This window comes from Bos grunniens, chromosome 16 (genome assembly GCF_055505025.1).
Source record: "Bos grunniens cultivar Pamir isolate PY7600 chromosome 16, Bosgru_T2T1.0, whole genome shotgun sequence".
NCBI classification, from domain to species: domain Eukaryota; kingdom Metazoa; phylum Chordata; class Mammalia; order Artiodactyla; family Bovidae; genus Bos; species Bos grunniens.
Window position 1 is genome coordinate 67985567 of NC_141180.1, and position 22846 is coordinate 68008412.

The 22846-nt window shown below is 37.0% G+C and overlaps 1 protein-coding gene and 1 long non-coding RNA gene across 5 annotated transcripts in view; one reads left to right on the forward strand and one right to left on the reverse strand.

The window, feature by feature from the left end:
- The window catches only part of LOC147356955 (uncharacterized), a 431587-nt gene that overhangs the window by 162653 nt on the left and 246088 nt on the right, over positions 1-22846 (reverse strand). The gene's annotated exons all lie outside the window — the stretch shown is intronic.
- Positions 15809-22846, forward strand: part of RGS18 (regulator of G protein signaling 18) — a 31734-nt gene continuing 24696 nt past the window's right edge. The window contains exons 1-3 of one of the 2 annotated variants that reach the window (XM_086345334.1): positions 15809-16161; positions 16637-16738; positions 17746-17807. In XM_086345334.1, the coding sequence (XP_086201460.1) occupies positions 16043-16161; positions 16637-16738; positions 17746-17807 (283 nt within the window). In that variant the 5' untranslated portion in view covers positions 15809-16042. The remainder of the gene's footprint in view (positions 16162-16636; positions 16739-17745; positions 17808-22846) is intronic. The other variant, XM_086345335.1, reaches the window with a different exon arrangement.

Here is a 22846-nt window from a genome sequence, read left to right on the forward strand (position 1 = left end):
TTTTAGTAAGCAGCTTGCCATCTGGGTTTAACCAGGTTTCTGAATTGCAGAGTTGTTATAAGGGGCCTGTGAACAGTGCATGGGGCTTCCCTGGTGGCTCAGACGGTAAAGAATCTGCCTGAAATGCAGATTCCCTGGGTCAGAAAGATCCCCTGGAGAAAGGCACATCGACCCACTCCAGTATTCTTGCCTGGAGAATTCCATGGACAGAGGAGCCTGGTGGGCTACAGTCCATGGGGTCACAAAGAGTCAGACACGATTGAGAGACTAACACTTAGGGCTTCCCAGGTGGCACTAGTGGTAAAGAACCCACCTGCAGTGCAGGAGACATATGAGCCACAGGTTCAATACCTGGGTCAGGAAGATCCTCTGGAGGAGGATGTGGCAACCCACTCCAGTGTTCTTGCCTGGAGAATCCCATGGACAGGGAGCCTGGTGGGCTAGAGTCCAGAGGGTCACAAAGAGTCGGACACAAGTGAAGCGACTTAGTACACATGCACGAACAGGTATATAAAATAAATACATAGAATATCATACACATATATGTTCCACTGCCAGTAAAATATCTGTGTGTCATAATGAATAATGTGCATACTTATCTTAAAGCATGAGTAAAACCATAATAGACTTTGTTATGGTATTTCTCAATCTACAACTGCTGAAAGTATCCCAACTGCCTTAGTGTAAAATTATACTGATATCCTAAGGAAAAAAAACTTTACGTTCACAATACTTGAAAAACATTGGAAGGTTTGCTACTAATGGAAAAAGTATTTATATTTCCAATTTCACAGTATTTATCATTCATTTTGACTGGGACTTAGAAAATAGTATATCATTATATTGAAAGAACTACCTTTTTACCAGAAGTGAGAAGGTGAAAGACATGAATGGATCGTGGAGTCCAAAGAATTTTCCTTTCCACATTTACATTTTTATTAGAGATCTAAACTCTAAAATTTAGGTATCAGTTGGAGAGACCACAGAAGAAAACTATTTGAACAATATATGTGGACTCAAATAACATTTATCTTTAAAATTAAATATTGTCATCAAACCAAACTCTCAACTATCAGAATGATCGAATTTTACCCTTATTCTGTTTCCTGGTCTTTAGTTGTAATGAATATATGTGTGGTTAGCAGAATAATGGCCTTTCAAAGATATCCAGGCCCTGCTCTCCAGAACTTGTGGATATATTATACACTGCAAAGAGGAATTATAGCAGAAGGAATTAAAATTACAAAGCAACCGACTTAAAATAGGGAGATTAATATGGATTATCCAAGTGGAACCAATGTAATCACAAGCTCCCTTAAACATGGAAGAGGGAAACAGAAACATCAGCTTTAAAGTGATGGCAAAACAAGAGGGTGTCCGAGGATGAGATGGTTAGATAGCATCACTGACTCAGTGGACATCAACATGAGCAAACTTCAGTGTGGGCAGTGAAGAACAGGAAAGCCTGCCAGGCTGCAGTCCATAGAGTCACAAAGAGTCAGACACAACTTGGTGACAAGTGACGCCATGGGAGAAAAACTCAACCAGACATTGCAGCTTTGGAGGAAGTCATGAGCAGCTTCTCGAAGCTGGAAAAAGCAGGAAAATGAATTTACTCCTAGATCTTCCAGAAAGGAACACGACCCTGTTGACTAATTTTAGCCCAGTGAGACACATCTTGGACTTCCAACCTCCAGAACCATAAGATAATAAATTTGCGTTGTTGTAAGCTGCTAAGTCTGTGGTAATTTGGTACAGAATCAACAGGAAACTGAGTTTGCTAAGGCATATGCACCTGGCAGATATGTAAATTCTCATGAACACAAAAAGAATTCAAGTGAAATAACAATGAATTAGGTTAACCCTTTCCTAATATAACTGCTGAAGCAAAATGACTTTTGCTGTGGAGCTAAACATGATATAATGGGAAGGGATTCCTGCTTTTCCTCAGAAAAGAACATTTGTGCCAGTAGGAATGAGGCAGAAATCTCGACCGGCACATCAAGCTGACAAATAGTAGTGAGCAAAGCACCGGACCAAGAGGGTTCAATACAGGCCACTTAGGGACCACATGGTCTCTACTTTGCTCATCACTCTGTTGACTCTGCAGAGGTGGGCAGAGCCACTAATGAGACCACATGATTCATGGGCAAGTGTGAGTTACCCATAGGAGATCCAGGGACTCTGTGGGTGAAGAAATTCCTGGGAGGGTGGAATAAAGTTAGAAAGGATATGAACAATTTATTCTGGAAAAGGCTGTGTAAGCTCTAAGCAACTATAATTCTGCTATTAAAAAGATCCAGCCATGGATATAGAAAACAAACTTATGGTTACCAGGGTATAAGCAGTGACGGTATAAACTGGAAGACTGGGACTAACATATACACATTGCTATACATAAAATAGATAACTTGTAAGAACGTGATGTATAGCACAGGGAACTCTACTCAATACTCCGTAATGGACAAATGGAGAAAGAACCTAAAAAAAGAGTGGATATACATAGACATACACCTGATGCACTTTGCTGTACACCTGAAACTAACACAATATTGGAAATCCACTATGCTCCAATAATTTTTAAGATTAAAAAAAAAAATCCACAGACTCAAGGTTAGAAATGTCCAGTCATTTGATCTACATTTGAATTTGTCTCTCAATGGATTAACCAACAAAGAAAAAACACAGAAGAACCACCTGTTTTGAAAAAATGAAGGAGCCAGCTCAGAGGGAGGTGAGCAGGTCACTCTGACAGAGCCTCTCAAAATGACAGGGTAATTTCAATCCCAGGTCCGATAGCCATTTCGTCAGGAGCCCAAGTATGACAGTGCAGTCCCAGTCAATTGGGCTCTAAAAGCTGGACTTCTACAATCAAACTTAAGGGACTGATAATAAAGCAGGAGTCTAGTTTATGTGCTCAAAACCAGGGTGCTTCCTCCCTGTGTCTTCTGTCAGGAGCACATCTTTCTCAGCCTCAAGGCAAACAAGGTGCTTAAGAGCCCAAGTTTGCCTGATGCTCACAGAAAAAGTACCAAGAGCATCAGAGGGCCTGAGAGAATATTTTATCCGGTCATAAAAAAAGGCTGATGTACCATCCGTGCTCAAAAACCTAACTTTCCAGTGAGCCAAACACTAAAGTCACTTGAAATACTATTTCTCTCAGTTTCTCGAACTTGGACAAAGTTGGAAGGAAAATGTTACATTTTGATATTTAAATCATGTTTATGAACTTCACGTGAACCATACTGAAACACATTATGAAAAAGTGGTTTAAAATACAAGATACATAATTTACGTGTTATAAGGAGTTTTATTTCTGTCCTAAGGATAAAACCTAGTCACCAAGAATTTGAGGGTCTCCTGCTTTCATTAGGAACCCAATAAGCAATAGCTTAACTAATTATTGACGCAGGGATTTTTCCACAAACTAACACCTGTGGCCAGTGATTTATGTAGGTGATATTGAAATGTCTCTAGTCAATAATGTGTGGGTAACAAAAGACATACTAATACGTCTCTGGTCAATAATGTGTTAAGCTGGATTTCTGAAGACTGTGTGTTTCTCTCTCTATCTCTCCCACCACCCTCTCCCATACAATGGTATTTTGTTTATAAGTTGTCTTCAATATTTCAACCAGCACTATACATACCTCATTTCAGCATCTATATTCTAGTATTCAATAACATAAATCAAGCCAACCGCCTTTTTTGACCAATGCTCAGGAAATACAGGTATGAATGCTGCCGGGTTCAACTAGCACAGTAAAACTATAACCAAAGAAGGTGTTCATTGAGGCTATTTCTCATTGCTTTCACACATTTCCTAAAAATGGGGAGATATTTATCTGGAAGGAAACTCGGAGTCAGAGGTAATTCACTGATAAACATGAGCTTGTTCAGTCAAGACCACAGAGGAAAAGTAAACACATCACCCAAACAGTGGCTGTCCCTACCTCTCGAAAAAGAGCACTTGTGAGGTGACTCGGGTCTCCAGCCTCGGCGCCCAGCGCTCCCACTCCCACCACAGAGCATCCACTGACCCCACGTCGACCCAGACGCTGAACCTGATTCCTGGGCTCCACGTCTCAGAGTGAGACCTACCCTGGTGCCCAAGGAGAGCCTGTGTGGCTTTAAAGATCATGGCATCCGGTCCCATCACTTCATGGGAAATAGATAGGGAAACAGTGGAAACAGTGTCAGACTTTATGTTTTTGGGCTCTGCAGATGGTAACTGCAGCCATGAAATTAAAAGACACTTACTCCTTGGAAGGAAAGTTATGACCAACCTAGATAGCATATTCAAAAGCAGAGACATTACTTTGCCAACAAAGGTTCGTCTAGTCAAGGCTATGGTTTTTCCTGTGGTCATGTATGGATGTGAGAGTTGGACTGTGAAGAAAACTGAACGCCAAAGAATTGATGCTTTTGAACTGTGGTGTTGGAGAAGACTCGAGAGTCCCTTGGACTGCAAGGAGATCCAACCAGTCCATTCTGAAGGAGATCAGCCCTGGGATTTCTTTGGAGGGAATGATGCTGAAGCTGAAACTCCAGTACTTTGGCCACCTCATGCGAAGAGTTGACTCATTGGAAAAGACTCTGATGCTGGGAGGGATTGGGGGCAGGAGGAGAAGGGGACAGAGGATGAGATGGCTGGATGGCATCACTGACTCGATGGACGTGAGTCTGAGTGAACTCCGGGAGTTGGTGAGGGACAGGGAGGCCTGGCGTGCTGCGATTCATGGGGTCGCGAAGAGTCGGACACTACTGAGCGACTGAAGTGAACTGAACTGAACACTTCAGCAATAGTGGGGACGCCTCTGTGTTGTAGAGTCAGTTTCTGTTTCCAGTGTCAACGTGGAAGAATTACAGCTGGATGCCCAGTGTGAATCTGGACGGAGCAGCCCCAGGAGTTCTCACTGTGACCACCCAACTCGTTCACGGACCGCCCCCCGACCCTCCAAGATAATACCGCAGCTTCCGAAATAGGCCCACATAGTACTGACGAAAAAAAAAAAAAAAAGCTCTCAGTCAGAGGAAGATTATATGGAAAGAAGGAAAGGGGGAGAAAGAATCTTGAGGAAAAAACTCGTACCTGGTATGGGATTTGTCAAGTTGACCAGAAAACATCCCTTCCCCACTCTGCCCAGTTCCTTTTCAGACACCCGAAGCTCAGGACCCCACTCAACAGGAGGAACCTGGCATTTTCTGTGCAGTTTCTAAAAGTTTCTCTCCCGTCTTTTCTCTCTCTTTTGTGCTGGCAGTGGGGTAAGGGATCTCTATCTGAAGGCTCCTGACAACAGCTGCCAGCACTTTTTGATAAAAGAACTGGAATCTGGCCCTCCAGATTTTCAGATTTTCCTTTTTCAATTAGGGGGAATTTATATTGAGGTTTGCAATGCAGCTTACTAAAGAAGCTACCGTCTTGGTCCTTGGGTGGCTGCACCATTTGTGTCTTTTTTTTTTTTTTTTTTTTCCGGTAAATGCTGCATTCCTAATTCAGTAAAATAAAAGTAAGAAACACAAAGAAAGAAAGAGTGGTATGAGTGAATATGGACCATGTGGAGTTGGGAGGGAATTTCATTACAAAAACAGTAAAACACTCCAGGACTCAGCATGAAATGTTCATGAAAGTAAAAACAAAATTATGTGGAAATTTCCAACAGAGATGCCTACAACTATAATATATACTTAATCATTACTGGCCTCCCTGATTTAGCCACTCATCTATAGAAAATGGAAACCATGTGAATTAGGAGAAATACCAACTTTTGTGAGTTGATATTTTCAATAAAAAATATATTAAAAATCAAGATTTTAAGTCTCTGGATTTATTGTCAGTCCCATATATATTCCCATAATGTGAACACATGCTTGTCTTGTTTACCTAATTCTTCATTCAAAAAACCTTGCTGACAACCTATTTATTACCAATGCAGAACATGCCAAGATGGTGCAATGTGATCCCTGCCCACCAAAAGCTTTTCTTCTATATAGGAGAAAGTCACATGCAACTTCTCATATAAGGAGACAATAGGATATTCTAATTGAAGTTTTTCCAATGTCCTTGTTTTGATCTCCTCCCTTGACTTCAGACTTCCCTAAGTATCCCTGTTCATAGAGTCTGTATTTTAGTTCTTTCAGTTATAGTGCACGTTTATTCTACCCAATGGAGAAGGCAATGGCAGCCCACTCCGGTACTCTTGCCTGGAAAATCCCATGGACGGAGGACCCTGGTAGGCTGCAGTCCATGGGGTCGCTAAGAGTCAGACATGACTAAACGACTTCACTTTCACTTTTCACTTTCATGCATTGGAGAAGGAAATGGCAACCCACTCCAGTGTTCTTGCCTGGAGAATCCCAGGGACAGGGGAGCCTGGTGGGCTGCCGTCTATGGGGTCACACAGGGTTGGACACGACTGAAGCGACTTAGCAGCAGCATTCTACCCAAGCCGGGAGCTGTGTTGGTGTGGTGCTAAGTGGAGGAGGGGACATTCTAGGATCTTCTAATTAAGTCTCAATCATTTGATGTGCCTGTGTCTTGGAGGCTGGACCTTCACAAGTGTTTTTCCAGTGTTCTTTGCATTCAGGCCCCTACACCTTTCCCTGGCTGCAGCACTGCCAAATATACTTCCTTAAAGCCTCGCTCCTAGACACCTGTGTTTTTCCACCCCTCAAGTGAGATAGGAAGGCTGAAGTGAGTTTTGTTCCTTCATCTGGATAAAGTTTAAGAATAGATTTGGCAAAATCTTTTCTACCAGAAAGTAGGTCTTTGATATGGAGAAGGCATTGATCATGATGGATAATGGTTACTGTTTTCTTCCCCCTGCCAAAGACAAGAGGGGAAGAGGGGAATTTTCTTGAACTTTACCATAAAAACGTAGTGGGGTTACTGGAAGGAAAGCCTATAAAATATGGTGTCCCCCTAAGTTTGCAGTTCCCAGGAACTTTTTGCCCTCACACTAGCCTCCACTCAACTTCTGGAAATTCACCAAAATTAATACTTGTGTTATTAGCTTTGACAAATGCACCAGGATTATGTAAGATGTTAATAGTGGCAGAAAATAAGGGAAGAATATATGGCAACTCCCTTATTATTTCTGTAACATTTCTATGAATCTATAATCCTTTCAAATTAAACAGCTTACTAAAAAAGTAAACTTCTGACCAAATTTTAAAACTTCAATATATTATTTGAGTCTTAGCAAAACTATCAATTAAGCATTAGAAAAGAAGACTTTACAGGACAGCAGGTGGGGAAGGACATCATTGAACTGCACGATAATAAAGCAGAAAATTGTCCTGGGACTAGAGCCTGGAAGAGAGGCAGACTAATTGTAGCTTTTATTCACTTTAAGGTTAAAGCCTTTGTGGGAGAGGAAAAGGAACCTTGCAGTAGTCAAGTCACAACCAAAGAGAGGGATGCTATACATAGAATGTGAGCAGACCATTTTCCCAGCCCAGAGCTTTTACCCACTTACAGATGAGCCTGGGGAAGGTCTGAGAGTTATAAAAACCAGATCCCAGTTTCAACTCTGCCTGTAATACGCTGACAGTGAACAAGTCATGTTCACTGTCATTTTTCTCATTCTTGACTCTCTTAATTATGGGTTGCATTCATCCACAGCTTTGATTATATTAATTTATAAAGGCAGTTCTTTAATCCTTTTGAATTTATTGAATTAAGCTTTATATTTGACAATGACATAAAAATTAAAATACATTGCAATATGAAAGGGAAATAAAAATAACTTCAGTCAGCATATAAAACTCTAAATTCTCATTTTGGCAAGTCCTTGGATATAGTAGGAGGTAATTTATCATCCAATTATAATGTGTGTAGCTTTGATCATAGATATTGATAGTTATACCTTTAATTCCTGAAGTATTCATCATACTTGCAAGTATCATTCAGAAGCAGAGGAACTTGTTTGCACTGCACCATGAATGTGCAGTCATCAAAGTCTAGATAATGGGAGAAACTGCATCCCAGTTTTTCAATAGTTAAATTTTAAGGGAAGAAGAGGATTGATGAGGGACATAGTAAAAGAGACTTAAAACTCATATTAAGCTTAAAAGGGAAAAGATAAATATCAAAGTATGCTGGGTTATAAAACTAAAAATAAATGAAGTTATCAGTATGAAATTCAGGGCTATAGTTACTCATGGGGAGACAGAGAACTTGTAATCATGGTCAGACACATGGATGCGGCTTCCAGGTAGCTGGCAAAATATGATTTTTTCTCCTGAGTAGTGGTTCCAAGAGTGTTAACATTTTAATAATCCTTTACAATATACATTTGTTTTGTGCCATTTTCTCCCTTTTTTATTACAGTATGTAATAAAATCTCAGTGTGTTCCTGGCAGAAAGCTGTGTGCTACATTTACAACAATGAATAAGAAAGTTTCCCTATAATCAAAGGCTAGAATCAAGTAGAAAGACAAAATGACAATGAGCAATGGACAAAATGACAATGGTGACAAAATGAGCAATGGAATCTTCAATTCTTATCATGAAATTATGTATTAGGTACAGAGAAGTCCAGTGGATGGGGTGTTCAATTTTCCCCAGTTAAGTTGTAAGTGGTTTTGAAGGACAGCAAATCCAACATTTCAGCTTAATATTTAAAGGTTAACCACAGTTTTCAAAAGGAATAGAGGATGGAACCATTTAGAAAGAAGGGACCAATTATTTTTTTTAAAGATATTTTTTAACAGGTAAAATCATGACTCATACAAATGTAAATATTAGTATGTATCTAACATTTCATTTAACTCACTAATTAGTGAAGAAATAAGGAAGATGTTACTGGTGGCTCAAAAAAGAATTCAAGACACACACATATTGGTTGGTTATCAGGAATGCTAAAATGATTTACACATAGATATAAAACTAATCAATATCCATTGGAGTAGGAAATGGCAACCCACTCCAGTATTCTTGCCTGGAGAATCCCAGGGACGGGGGAGCCTGGTGGGCTGCCGTCTATGGGGTCGCACAGAGTCAGACACGACTTAGCAGCAGTAGCAGCAGCAGCAACATTTCATTTAACTCACTAATTAGTGAAGAAATAAGGAAGATGTTACTGGTGGCTCAAAAAAGAATTCAAGACACGCACATATTGGTTGGTTATTAGGAATGCTAAAATGATTTACACATAGATACAAAATTAATCAATATCCATAGGGCAGTAATGAAATGCAACTCAACTGGGCTAACCTGCATTTATGTGAAACAGAAGCATGGGTGTTACTATCAGTGTCCAACAATTAACGGAACTGTCAAATACCTCAAAGATAATGAGAAGGGAAGATAACTCCAAAGGGGTAACTGGACAAGTTACTCAGTAATTCTTTTCCCCTTTTCAAAGTCTTTGAATATTTTTACTGACAGCAGAAAGCCTAGGTTTTGGAAAATATCAGGATCCATTGTAAGAATGGCTAGAATACTGTACAGTTGGGGGTTAAAAGGACAGAAGGTTGAAGGGGAGAAGAAAAGACTGAAAAGGTGGACAGGGCTCATATGAAGCTGAGTGAAGCCTTTTATTTTGTATGGAAGTGGGTGGCAAAGAACCTACCTGCTAATGCAGGAGATGCAAGAGACGGGGTTTGACGCCTGGGTGGGGAAGATCCCCTGGAGCAGGAAATGGCAACCCATTCCAGTATTCTTTCCTGGAAAATTCCATGGACAGAGGAGCCTGGTGGGCTACAGTCCATGGGGTTGCAAAGAGCTGGACTCAACTTAGTGACTAAACAACAACAAATATGTAAAGCTCTATTATGGGAATTCTTCAGGTTAAAAGGGAATAAGCAGAGACGATCCTGGATGGACTCAGGGGTCATTTCCTCCTCTTCTTCTAGCTCACAAATAATTTAGCATAGCAGTTGTGAGTTAGCTCAGTGGAAGAGGCGTGAACTCTGGCATTTCCACAACTACGATTCTCCCGTTGACACACAGATGCCATCTGTCCTCCTTTCCTATACATATTTTGAGTGAGTGAAGAGAGACTTCACTCTAAGAGTCCTTCTGTGAAATATCTAGTTTGTGTGTGTGTGTGTGCTTAGCCACTTCAGCTGTGTCCAACTCTTTGCGACCCCATGGACTATAGCCCACCAGGCTCCTCTGTCTTTGGGATTTCCTAGGCAAAAATACTGGAGTGGGTTGCCATTTCCTCCTCCAGGGGATCTTCTAGACTGAGGAATCAAACCCGTGTCTCCTGTGGCTCTTGCACTGCAGGTGGAATCCCATGGCAGGCATCCTCTTATGTAGAATAACACAAATGTTGAAAATCCTGTATGCTTTGCTGCTTTTCTGTGTTTCCCCAATAAACCCAATGTAATATTTTCACTGTGGATATGTTAGGAATGTTTGTAATTTTTCCCTTTTGCACTAGAGTCAGTCAAGGAATTTGTTTTCAACTTAATTTTGTTTTATGATTATAAGTAGCAGTAATAATATTTTGATTTTCAAATGAGGATAAAAAGAATTTTGGAAGAACTAGTGAGAGCCAGAAGTCACACTGTGTTGCTGGGTTGAAAAATAACCCAGCTGCTCTGATTGAGAGTAGTTCAGGGAGAATTATGGAAAGGTAGATTTGATTAGTTTTGGGGAATGTAAGTTCTTTCAGAGCTCCCTTACCTCATGCTGTGATACAGTTTACTCTCAAAATGGCTAGTAAAGTACCAATAGTGTTTGATTTTGAGTACCTGATTGGTAGTAAAACATGGGTGTCTCCTTGATAACATCAAACAGAATTTTAGGTAGAACTAGTTGGGCAATTAGTCCTTTATTTGAGAAGACATATTCGACTGTTTATTTTTCATTTGGTGTACAGTTGAATGAAAGAGACAGTCCTACCCCCCACCTCCACCCCCTTATTTCACGCTCTATCTTTTCCTTAGAGTTTAGCTGTCATGCCTGCAGGTGGGCAGCTGAGTCCAGAGACTGGGTCAAACTCAGATTTGATCTCTACTGTAAGTAGAATATGTCACAGCTATTGGAAGCACATGATGTCTGCTTGTCTCTTCCTGAGATCCTAGCAACCATTGTAATTTAACACCTTATCTAATCGTTTGTTGATGTTTTTAAAAAACTGAGATTTTAGTAGTATTATTTCACTTTTACTTGTTTGTTAGAATTTTTTAATAAAGAAATCTCACTGACTGTCTGATTACCCTGGTAGAGTTAATAAGAGATGTAGGATAACTACTTAATTTCTCCCTTTATTAACCAGTTTTCAATTTAATGGGTTAATTTCTATAATCCTCTGAAAGTACACAATTCTCTTAAAATATCACTATGCACCCATAGATATAAATAAGTTTGATCTATTTCATCCATTCTAGTTATTAATATTATTGAAATTGAAATGGTCTCATTTTGATTAGTAGAAGACTAGCAAAGTTGGCCCTTGAATAATTTTGACTGACTTCACTAGCCTTTGACAGCTAACTTTCTAATTGATAATAACAAGATTTGCCAGGCTCAGCTTGTACATTTCCTGTCTCAGACCTCAGCAATGTCTCCACTAAACCTAGATTGCTTTTAGTGAGAAGTGACATTTCAAGACCACAATCTGAGTCTCTTTACTAAAGCATTAGTCATTGTATCTAGGTCTTTGCAGTGTAAAGAGGTAGGAAATATTTATAGGTAGGAAAAATATATATCCCAACTCCATGCAATGTAAAAGACTAGAAAGAATAACCAACCGAGTAACAACTTCCTAAACTTATACTGATAAAATCAGACTTCAAGACTAATGAGATTTTAATTAAACTCTTCCTTATTGCATCTGTGTGTCCCTTATTCTGCACTAAAAATTCTTCTCAAGGACACAAAGAATGGTAAATAAAAACATCAACTAATTATTCTTTTTTTTTTTTAACTTTACATACTTGTATTAGTTTTGCCAAATATCAAAATGAATCCATCACAGGTATACATGTGCTCCATTTTTAAAAGCAGTCTCAAAATGATAATACCAATATTACCATCATGATAATTATTGAAATTAGATAAGCAAAAGCTAAGCTTTCTTAGCTTTAGTTTCTAACAATATAAGAAAACTAATTTCATGTGAAAATAAGCAAAGAAATGTATGAAGTTCCTTGCGAAGTTATACTAAGAAAAGATGAGAATAAGGAACATAATCATATAAATGCACATATTCACAAAAGATAAGTCTGAGCCTCATTTTAGTGGGTCTTAATTTCTCCTTATGGCAAGGGAAAAAAGACAAAGATTCTAACTATCAACTTTCTATATTGAAGTTATAAAACAATAATATTAGGCTGAAAAATAAATGAGAGTATAACAGTAAAGGGTCATTGAAACTAATATTTATAAAGAATCTGTTTATTGAGAGATTAAAGAAAACTAACTGAAAAACTAAGTAATTTTATGAGCAATAATACCAATAATGGAATTCAGTAATGTAACAAGATATATGGGCTTCTCTGGTGACTCAGTGGTAAAGAATCTGCCTGCCAATGCAGAAGACATGGGTTTGAACCCTGGGTGGGGAAGATCCCCTGGAGAAGGAAATGCCAACCCACTCTAGTATTCTCACCTGGGAAATCTCATGGACAGAGGAACCTGGGGGGCTACAGTCCATGGGGTCCCAAAGAGTCAGACACAACTTAGCAACTAAACAATAAGAAGCAGACATACATTTATCACAAAGATGGCCTTAATCATGATAGATTAACTGATATAACACATCTTACCATAAACAACTTGAAAACTGGAAAAATATATAATACAACTGTTTTCAGACACTGACAATAGGCAACATAGATATGTGATTTTTAACACAAAACAGATGAAGTGGACCATACAACTTCAACTGCCTTCTTTAAAGACTTCAGTGCAGGGAAGAAATGTAACTCTCATTTAGATACCAAGTTTACAGGGCTATTCTTTAAATAGAACAAAAAGTACTATTCCGAGTTGAGGAAATAGTTGTCTACATTCAGTGAACGAAAGAGAGGTGAAATTTGCAAGACTAAGCACTAGAAAGATCTCAAGAAGTTTGTAGCTTTGTACCTTTGAGCCTGACTGAACACCAAGCAGCTTATATGCAGGATAAAACACTATGGGTATTGACAAAGGATACCAATCATAAGATATAAGTTAATTTTCAGAGCTCACACAGGGCTAAGGGACATTCGAGTACTTAACATCCAGAATAGAAAAGCTTTAATGAACACCCTGAGAATTAATTTGAAATTTAAGAATCCTTGTATCTTAGTAATTAAGGCTATTCTAGGCTCACCATAACAAAGTTTAAATAAAAGTCTTTAAGGACAAACTTGATACTGAGGTAACTGCCAGACCAACACCAACTCTAAAATCATTAAATAAAGACTAACAAAGTCCTGATACTTATTATAAAATTCAAAATGTTCAGCACCAATAAATAATTACTCAACATTTCAAAGAGTGGGAAAATATGCTTTTAGGAGAAAAATCAGTATAAAATCAGACCCAGAACCACAGAGACAAATTTTCAGAAAAGGACTTCAATAAAGGTATATTTTAAATATGATCAAGTACTTAGAAGAAAAAGAACATAATGAAGAGAAAAATGCAAACTGTAAAAATATCAAATTTCTTGAACTGAGATTTTAAACACTACTGAATAAATCTAACAACAGATTAGAGCACTGAGGAAGAAAAAAAAGGTTGGTGAAAATTTCTATCAAGACCTAGGAAGGAAAAAATATCTGAGGAACAGAAAGAAATGAGGCTGAAAAAACTGAAGAGTTCCTAAGTGACCAGGTGGACAATATCAAGGGGTCAAGCACAGCTGCAGTTGGGGTTTCTGAAAGTGGAAGAGAGAGAGAGAAAAAGGAGACTCGATGCCTAAAAGTTTCGTTTTGATGAAAAGTATAAACCCATGCTAAATACATCCCAAATAGAATGAATGAACACTGTTCACATCTTAATCAAATTTTTTAAACTCAGAGATTAAAACAAACTAACAAACAATCTGGAAAGTAGTCAGAGAGAAAAAAGAAAAAGAGAAAAGAGAGTAAAAGAGAAAAAAGAGAGTAACAAATGTGATACAAATTACCATTGACTTCTCATCAGGGATAATGGATACCAGGGGACAAAACTGTAACATCTTAAAAGTGCTGACATTTAACAAAATTAAAAAGAAAATCAACAGTCAACCTAGGAACCTACCTTTGGAAAATACTCTTCAAGCTAAAGGATAACTGCACCCCAAAGAATGATTATCAGCTCAGGTCATCATGTAGCATCCACCCTTCTTTTCTTCTGCTTCCACCTGTCTGTATACACCCAGAGGAAGTCCATACATCTCCCAATTCTCTTCGGATCTTCGGACAGGCCTTTGATGTAATTGTGTCTGTTTTTTACAATCTCTGTCTCCATAGTTCTATCAGCCCATGAAGAGCACATCTGACACACAACTTCAGCAAATCTTATGAAAATAGTAAGTTCCTGTCTGTCACTCCTCTGGATATAATAATTCAAATACAGTCTTAGGGACTAGAAGATATCCTTGCTCATCTGCCCTTGACCTCATTCAACTAGAGAACAGAAGACTTCATGATGACAGTGTACCTGCATTATCAACATCTGTTTCCAGCTAGACTTGCCATATGAAATTCCCTCATGTATAATATTTTTAACACTCAATTTGCAGTCAACGTGAACTTAAAATATGCTCAAAGTAAAAGTTATAGAATCAGATGTGTACATATAAATATATACTAAAACTCTTTAATTTCAATTCTGTAAATGTTTTTACTTCCTAGTTGGTATCCCTAAGAGGGATCCCTGTGAATCCTTAAGAATAGTCCCTAATAATAACTATTTTCTTAAAATCAGTCACTCAAAAGATTGGAAATAAATTTTCTTTTAGATTTGCTAACTTTTTTAAATATATAGAATTTTAGAGTAATTAAAGCATTCACAACTGGATATCAAAGATTTGGAAACACTAAAGCACAAGCTACTGGAGATCAAAGGCTCTGATGATTCCAGATCTCCTCTTCTACTAACCTCTGGGACTTTATAAGAATAAATCACTTACTATATTGCATCCTGGGTTTTTGGTTTCTTGTTTGTTTGCTTTTTAGTGTGAGTTATGGTCGACATTAGCATTTCTGAAGTATTTGGGATTCATGAAACAAAAGAAAATGGAGGCTGAGCAAACATACAGTTGCCATTTCTTTTTTAGTAAGAACATAAACAATCATACACACTGCCGTCTCTAGTTAAAATATTTCATTAAAGACATAAAGAAATTAAAAACATTTCATTAAAGACATTCAAAATAAGTGCTTCACATTAAAAATATATGTAGTTCAAGAAAAAATTGCATATTATCTTTTTTTCCCATTTTCATCATGGACTGGTAAACATTTTATGAATGTCTAAAATCATTCCATGGACCTGTATTTAAAAATCATTGAATTAAATGCTTCTTAACTGCCCTCTTCTACTATGAAACTCTATGATTTATATTCTTATTTTGATACATTATGTTAAGTAAATGTGATTAATATTACATGATTACATTAATTAAATGTAATTTACCTAATTCAATGTAATTAAATTAGGAAAAATACTTTTTTAAGAACAAGGGAAATATCTCCTAATGATTAGTGCAGGACTTTGCCCCGATACATTTTAACGCATACTACACATGTTAAAGACCTTTTCAAAAAGTTCCTGTGGGAAATGACGGTGTCATTTGAGTCTATTAAAGCATCATCTGGTTGCACAAACTAGAAAGAGAAGTGGCACTGTGGTAATACTAGTCTTTATCTTAGAGACCAAGAGGCCTTTTGCAAATTTGTAGTATCATTTCCCTAAACAACTCTGGACTGAATTGTACTTTAGTTCCTCAGTTCTATATTTTTGCAGAGGCAGAAACATAAGCTCTTGATTTTTATTTTAAAGGTTGCTGACGGAATCGAGATAACTTTTTACTACACCATGTATAACAAGGGAGTAGCATTAACAAGTGAAAGATGTAATAAATTAGACATCTCTTCATTTTAGAGAGAGAAGATGGAAACATCATTGGTTTTCTTTTCTCAATTAAGTATGTGCGAACCAAAAGCAAAAACTATTTTCAAGTTAATACACGGTTCAGGAAAAGAAGAAACAAGCAAAGAAGCCAAAATCAGGTAAAAATCATAATTTTAAAAATCAGCATTTTACTTTTAAAAACATGATTGACATTGAATATTTCTTAGCACTTGTTTTTAAAATATCTGGTTGAAAATATATTGATTCTACTGTTACAACGGAAAAAAAAGTATTTATTAGGAGTAAACAATTGTTAAATATAAAGTGTTCTTTTTTTTAAGTCCAACAATTTTAACCACACAGAAGAACCAGTAATAATACTTATTGAAATATAATCTCAAATATTTTATAGTCATGGGGGGAGACATATATTTCACATACGGTATCTTAATTCCTCCACAAACATAGTATTTAAATAAGACTCTCAATAAGACCACTGTGAGTGTGTCAGGAGTGGAGGTGGGTGAGAAAGGGTGTTCATGTGATTACCAGTCACAAATCTGTTTGACAGTCAGAAAGAGAGATTTTAATTGTCATCCAAATTGTCCTGAAGCTAATGCCTTTTCATTACAGAGCTAAGGAAAAAAGAAATAGGCTAAGTCTTCTGGTACAGAAACCTGTGTTTTACGATGATACTCCCTCCACTAGATCTGGGCAATTGGCCAAAGAAACAAGGTGAATAACTTGTAATTATTTGTGGGGACATTTTGCTGATTCTATCATTAAAGATTTAAGAAAGAGGAAATTAGGGATTCCTATTTTATTGGAAATTATACAGTAATATAAGGAAGGTTAGAGATCTCATTTCAAAAAAAACTAGAAATATTTCATAAAATTAAACTATTTTAATAGCTTGAATTAAATAATCTCGTAAAAATTTAAAGATGCTCTTTTAAAATTATATGCCTGTCAATTTTAAATGATATATTTTACTCCTTATAAACTGATGAAATACTCATTAAGAGTGTGCACAATGTCATTGAAAAGTACTATTCATCTCTTTCTTCAGTAATTCGGAAAAAACGCCCTGGGTATAATATAACATAAAACATAAAAAGGGATGTCTTGTCATTTTTAGCCATTTCTTTAGTTTAAAAAGAAAATGGAATAAGCTTATATACTAGGATAATACAAATTTTTCCAAACAGAAAATATGACCAATAAAAGATATAAGACAAATATATTCAATTCTCTCAATTATCATTTCTAAAACATTTATTGCATTAAAAACATTTCATATTTCTTACATCTTTAAAGCTTCATTAGTCAAACTTCCTGTATCTATTTTTTTTTTTTAATTGCTGCATATTGTGGTAAAAGTTTCAAGGAAATTGCAGTTAAAAAAAAAGTTTGACTAAAAGATACAGTCAGTTTAGGTTCTTCTATACGATGAATTAAGAAAGATAACTGACCTGGTTTCCTTCTCTTTGTTTTTAACTGAAGACATGATTAGTTTTTCTTTTAGAAAATAAAATAACTCAAGAGAGGATAGTGTTAACACATCATCTGATAGGCAAAATCCAAAAGAAGTTTGACAAATACTTTTGATTTTTCATATAATAATCAAAGGAGAAATCATGTGAAATATGACCGAAAAGAGCAGTATGATAACATATGTTGCAGCAGATTCATAAATAGACTTCCTGCATGTTCCAGTATAAAACATTTTGTTTCTCAAACAGAGTCTCCCCAGAAGAAGCAATAAAATGGGGTGAATCATTTGACAAACTGCTTTCCCATAAAGGTTAGTGCTATTTTTCCCAAATATTTTATTCTTTAATGGAAAAGTACATGAAATTTGTATGTAACTGTACAAAAACAGGCTGTCACAAAAATTTAGCCTGATTGAAATTGTACAGCAATCTGAGTTTCTGATCCACAAAAATAACTAAATAATGGACTGGTTAACAAATAAACAGTATTTTTTGTTTAAAAATAAAGAGTATTTTTCAAATATATTTATGCTATTAAAAACTACTTTTTGTGGATGAAATATTTCTTGGTGCTGGATGGATAGTTTCATCCAGTTTCATCCACTGGATGAATAAAAATTTTCAGTGTTTATCATTTGTGCATGAGAAACTTGGTTTTATTAAATCCCATACTATCTATGTTATTTTTATTGTTAAGTGATCAAAAAATACTCTTGTTGAACATTTTAGAAACCTTCATGAGAAGAGATGTTGTTTAATTTCATAAATATTCACTGGTTGAATCAGTCATCAGAATTTTGCAGAGGAGCTGAGGTTTAGGTGGGCATTTAAGGTGGAGCTTTGTAGATGAGATGGAAAGTAAGGACAAATCCTGAGTTTGTTCAAGTAAGGGTTAAGAACAGGCTGCCAGAATTGCTACTTTTTAAGAGTCAACTTTCCTAAGGCAGCAGGTGAGTAAGCAATTTTTTTCTTACCTTTATTCAGATTTCTTTCAGGTAGGAAAATTGACAGGTTGAGCTAAGTAGGCAATGAGGTTAAAAAAACACAGGGTTTATTGTTTCCTCACGCTAAATCACGCAGAGTCTGCTTAAAAAGCAACGCTTTATCACTGCCAAATAGCCACGGGTTTCGTCTAGTCCACAACTTTTATTTGTACATCCAAGTCCTATTCCTTACCTCATTCTTTGAATGAGTCCCAGCTGACTACTGTTTACAGCACTTGTCAGTCGTTTCCGCATCCGCGGTGTCTACTGGAAGCAGGCGCTCCTATTGCTGGGTCAGCTGGGAGCTCAGTACTTGTAATTCAGCCCCAAGTACTGTGCACTGTTCGCTGAAACCAACGTTGTCTAGGCTGTCTTCATGTCCTGCAGTATTCTCATCCCTAACTGTTCACCCTCTATAAGGTTTTGGCAACTAGTTCATGTTCTCCTGAGTTTACTGACAGAGAATCCTATTTCTGCAGACAATCCCCGAAGACTCTCCCACTTCCAATGAAAATAGATTCTGCCTCTGGATTGTTATATTGAGTCAGAGAAAGAAAAATATAGGTAGAGAAACCAAGGCTTAAGTTTAGGCAAGAATGTCATCAGTGAAGATGGAGAGCCGTGGTAAGAAGGGACGCTTATGCTGAAAAAAGTTAATGTGTTACTCCACCCTCATTTCACTGTAATGCTCTATCACTCCCTATTTGGAGAAAAATAATGTGAACAGCTTAAAGCGTCTGCCTGCATTGCTGGAGACCTGGGTTCAAACCCTGGGTAGGGAAGATCATCTGGAGAAGGAAATGGCAACCCACTCCAGTATTCTTGCCTGGAGAATCCCATGGAAGGAGGAGCCTGGTGGGCTACAGTCCACGGGGTCGCAAAGAGTTGGATAGGACTGAGCGACTTCACTTTCACTTTCACTTTTCTTCAACTACCCATTTTTCTTAATTCCCAATATCCAGTCATGTCTTGACTTTTGTTAAAATTCTTGCCAAATATATGTCGAACTTGTCTCCCATTCTCATCTCCACGGCGACTGAGTTCAGGTATTTATCTAATTACAGCCTGTGTGAAACTTCCCTTGTAATCCATGCCTCCCAAAACTTACTTCTTTTTCTAATCTCCTACTATTTCCAACACTTGGGCACAACTCAGCCCTTAAGCCTCTTCATTAGTCAGGGAAGGAAAAAAAAAGAAATGGAATTCACTTTTTTTTTTTTTTCCCCTAATTTGAATGTTTATTGTAAGGAAACATGACTTTTCATATGTGGATCTCCAAACCCAGCACATCACCTGGTAAATATTAAGTGCTTGAGTTATAGAATGAAATCTGTTGCTAGGAAAAATGTTAGTCCCTGGCTCCTTTAGAGATCTGAGTTCTGGTTCTCTTCTGTAGGGCTTCCCTTGTGACTCAGCTGGTAAAGAATCTTCCTGCAATGTGGGAGACCTGGGTTTGATCCTTGGGTTGGGACAATCCCCTGGAGAATGGAGAGGCTACCCACTCCAGTATTTTGGCCTGGAGAATTCCATGGAGTGTATAGTCTATGGGATCACAAAAAGTCAGACATGACTGAGTGACTTTCACTTCACTTCACTTCTCTCCTGTAACACAATGGTTGTATAACCTTAGTTAAGCTTCCTAATCACTTTTACATTCAGCTTCCTCAACTCTAAATGGAGATAGCAATGTCTTTAGTGCCAATATGAATAAATTTCTCTCAGGATTAAATGATATGTAAGAAGCCAATAGCTGTTTGACACTATTCAAATGTAAATGGTTTCTGTTATTATAAAAAATAATTATCATCTTTTTCTGTAATAATCTTTTTGTGTTTTGCAACCTACTCCAAGCTGTATTAGCATCACTTACAGGGTTAAATTTCAGTGGGAAGAACTATTATTGCTCATGATCAAAGTGATAATTAAATTATATTGGACTTGCAAAAAATTATGTTAATGGTATTCTTTTTATCAGTCCCCCAAATCCAGTTTTTCTAAATTGCAAATCTTATTGTAATATTAAACTGTAAAACTTAAAATAGTCACATAAAAAGTCTCATGGTTGCAATGGTTAAATTCAGCTCATTTCTATTGACTTAACTGTAGGCCAGAAAGACAAAAAAGGAAAGTTCCTATACTCATGCACACACATACACACACATCAGAACTTCATCAGATTTTATAGGATTTCCCTTTAGTTAAACGTGTCGTTTTCTCAAATTCTGTATGTCATATCTATACAAAGGAAATGGAAATGTATTAAATTAGTCAAATAGGGAGTGAAGTGATAAGTCAAAACAAAATACATGAGAAATTTGAATATTTGACAAAAATGCCTGATCCTAAAACCAAAATAGAATAATTATTGGCATTTTAAGGAATGGAGCCATAGAGTAGATGGTTCTTATGTTAGATTTTAGGGGGTTAATAAAAAATTCACTAGCTGGACAAAGAGAGAAACAGATCATCCAAGCAGAAAGCCAACTCAGGCACAGGGCATTAAACAGTGCATTTTATTTAGTGAACTAGACAGAACATAATTCTTTATTGAGAAACATAATTTGAAAAAGGGTGGCTGAGGATGACAGATAATAGACAAGACTAAACAGAAAGAACATTGTTTTTGCTATGCTCCACAGAAACTAAAGAATCCATGGAGTATTTTGATAATTCCACTATTATATTCAAATTTCATTCCTAAAATGTAACTATAACTCTCTTAAAATTGATAAAAAGCACAAAACATAAAATCCAAGGAAATATAATCAAAGTAGGGACTTTAGTTAATAATAGTGAATCAGTATTTGTTTATTAATTGTAACAAATGTACCTTACCAATATAAGATGTTAATAATAAGAGGGAACTGCAGGTGTGGTGTGAGGTAGCTCTGTCTGAGCTTCCCAACTTTTCTGTAAATGTTACCCTAAAAGCAAATGATCATCTGAAAAAAATGGACTCAAACATGTTATATAGTAAATTCAACACAACACAGTCCATAAATAATTTTACTTCTGTTCCTCATGTGTTTCTATGCAGATATTAGTATAATTTTTCCCTGCCTTCCCTGTTGATTGACAGATTTGTCTGAAATGGCAAAATAAATCATAAAAATCTGTAATTTAAGGCTATTCATATATATCAATGATATAGTTTAAGAAAAACAATCAATCAAAAACCGGGATCAGACTATCTGTTGTTCATAATCATCAGTTTCAAATTTAGTCATCAGTCTTCTACTTATTGACTTTATGAAAATAAATGTTACCAAAATGAACTTAGCAAATCAATAAATTCCAATAAAATTATATACATATATATATTACACTCACACATGTAAGTGTATTTGTATGCATATGTGTATATGGTTCTGCTTAAGACAGTTTTGAAAGTAAAACATTGCTGCTGAATAACATCATGTGCAAAACAATTGGCAAAATGACAATTTTTTAAAACAATTTGTTTTAAAAACAATTTTTTAAAACAATTGTTTTTAAAAATGCCTATAGAATTCGCAGTGTTTCATGTAGGCTTTAGAAAATCATTAAATGGAAATTATGTAGATGTGTGCAAGATTTCAACAGGCAGATGGAAAAGGTTATTTTTAAGTAGAGAAAAAGGCAGGAAAAAGACCAGAGAAATAAGCAATTTGAATGTAACCTAGGAGAGCAAGCAGGTCTCTTTCATTGAGGCAGAGCAGTGAACAGACACATTAGAATTTGTTCAAGTTGTGAACAAATTTCAGAAGAGTTTGCTAGTTAGAAGGCTTACTCTGATGGACAGAAAGGTAGAATTCTATGCATATTTTAAGGACTACATACAAGGCTGTTACAAATGTCAAAGTTAACCTCAAGGTTGAGAAGGCAATGGCACCCCACTCCAGTACTCTTGCCTGGCAAATCCCATGGACGGAGGAGCCTGATGGGCTGCAGTCCATGGGGTTGCGAAGAGTCGGGCATGACTGAGCGACTCCCCTTCACTTTTCACTTTCATGCATTGGAGAAGGAAATGGCAACCCACTCCAGTGTTCTTGCCTGGAGAATCCCAGGGACGGGGGAACCTGGTGGGCTACCGTCTATGGGGTCACACAGGGTCGGACACGACTGAAGTGACTTAGCAGCAGCATTTCACTGAATTTCACTGAAAATTCACAGTATTTCACTGAAGTGAAATAGCAGCAAGGGCCATTTTGGAAAGAAAATGGATGAACTTGACTGACTGAATGTGTATAGATGTTGTAAAGTGAAATGGTGAAGAAACAGATGAACAAAAAGGATGAGCCAAAGACCCCTAGATTTTGTTCTGTATTAATAGGAACATAACAGTGCTTTTTATCTATCAGAAGTAGAGGGGGAAAAAAGATTTGGAG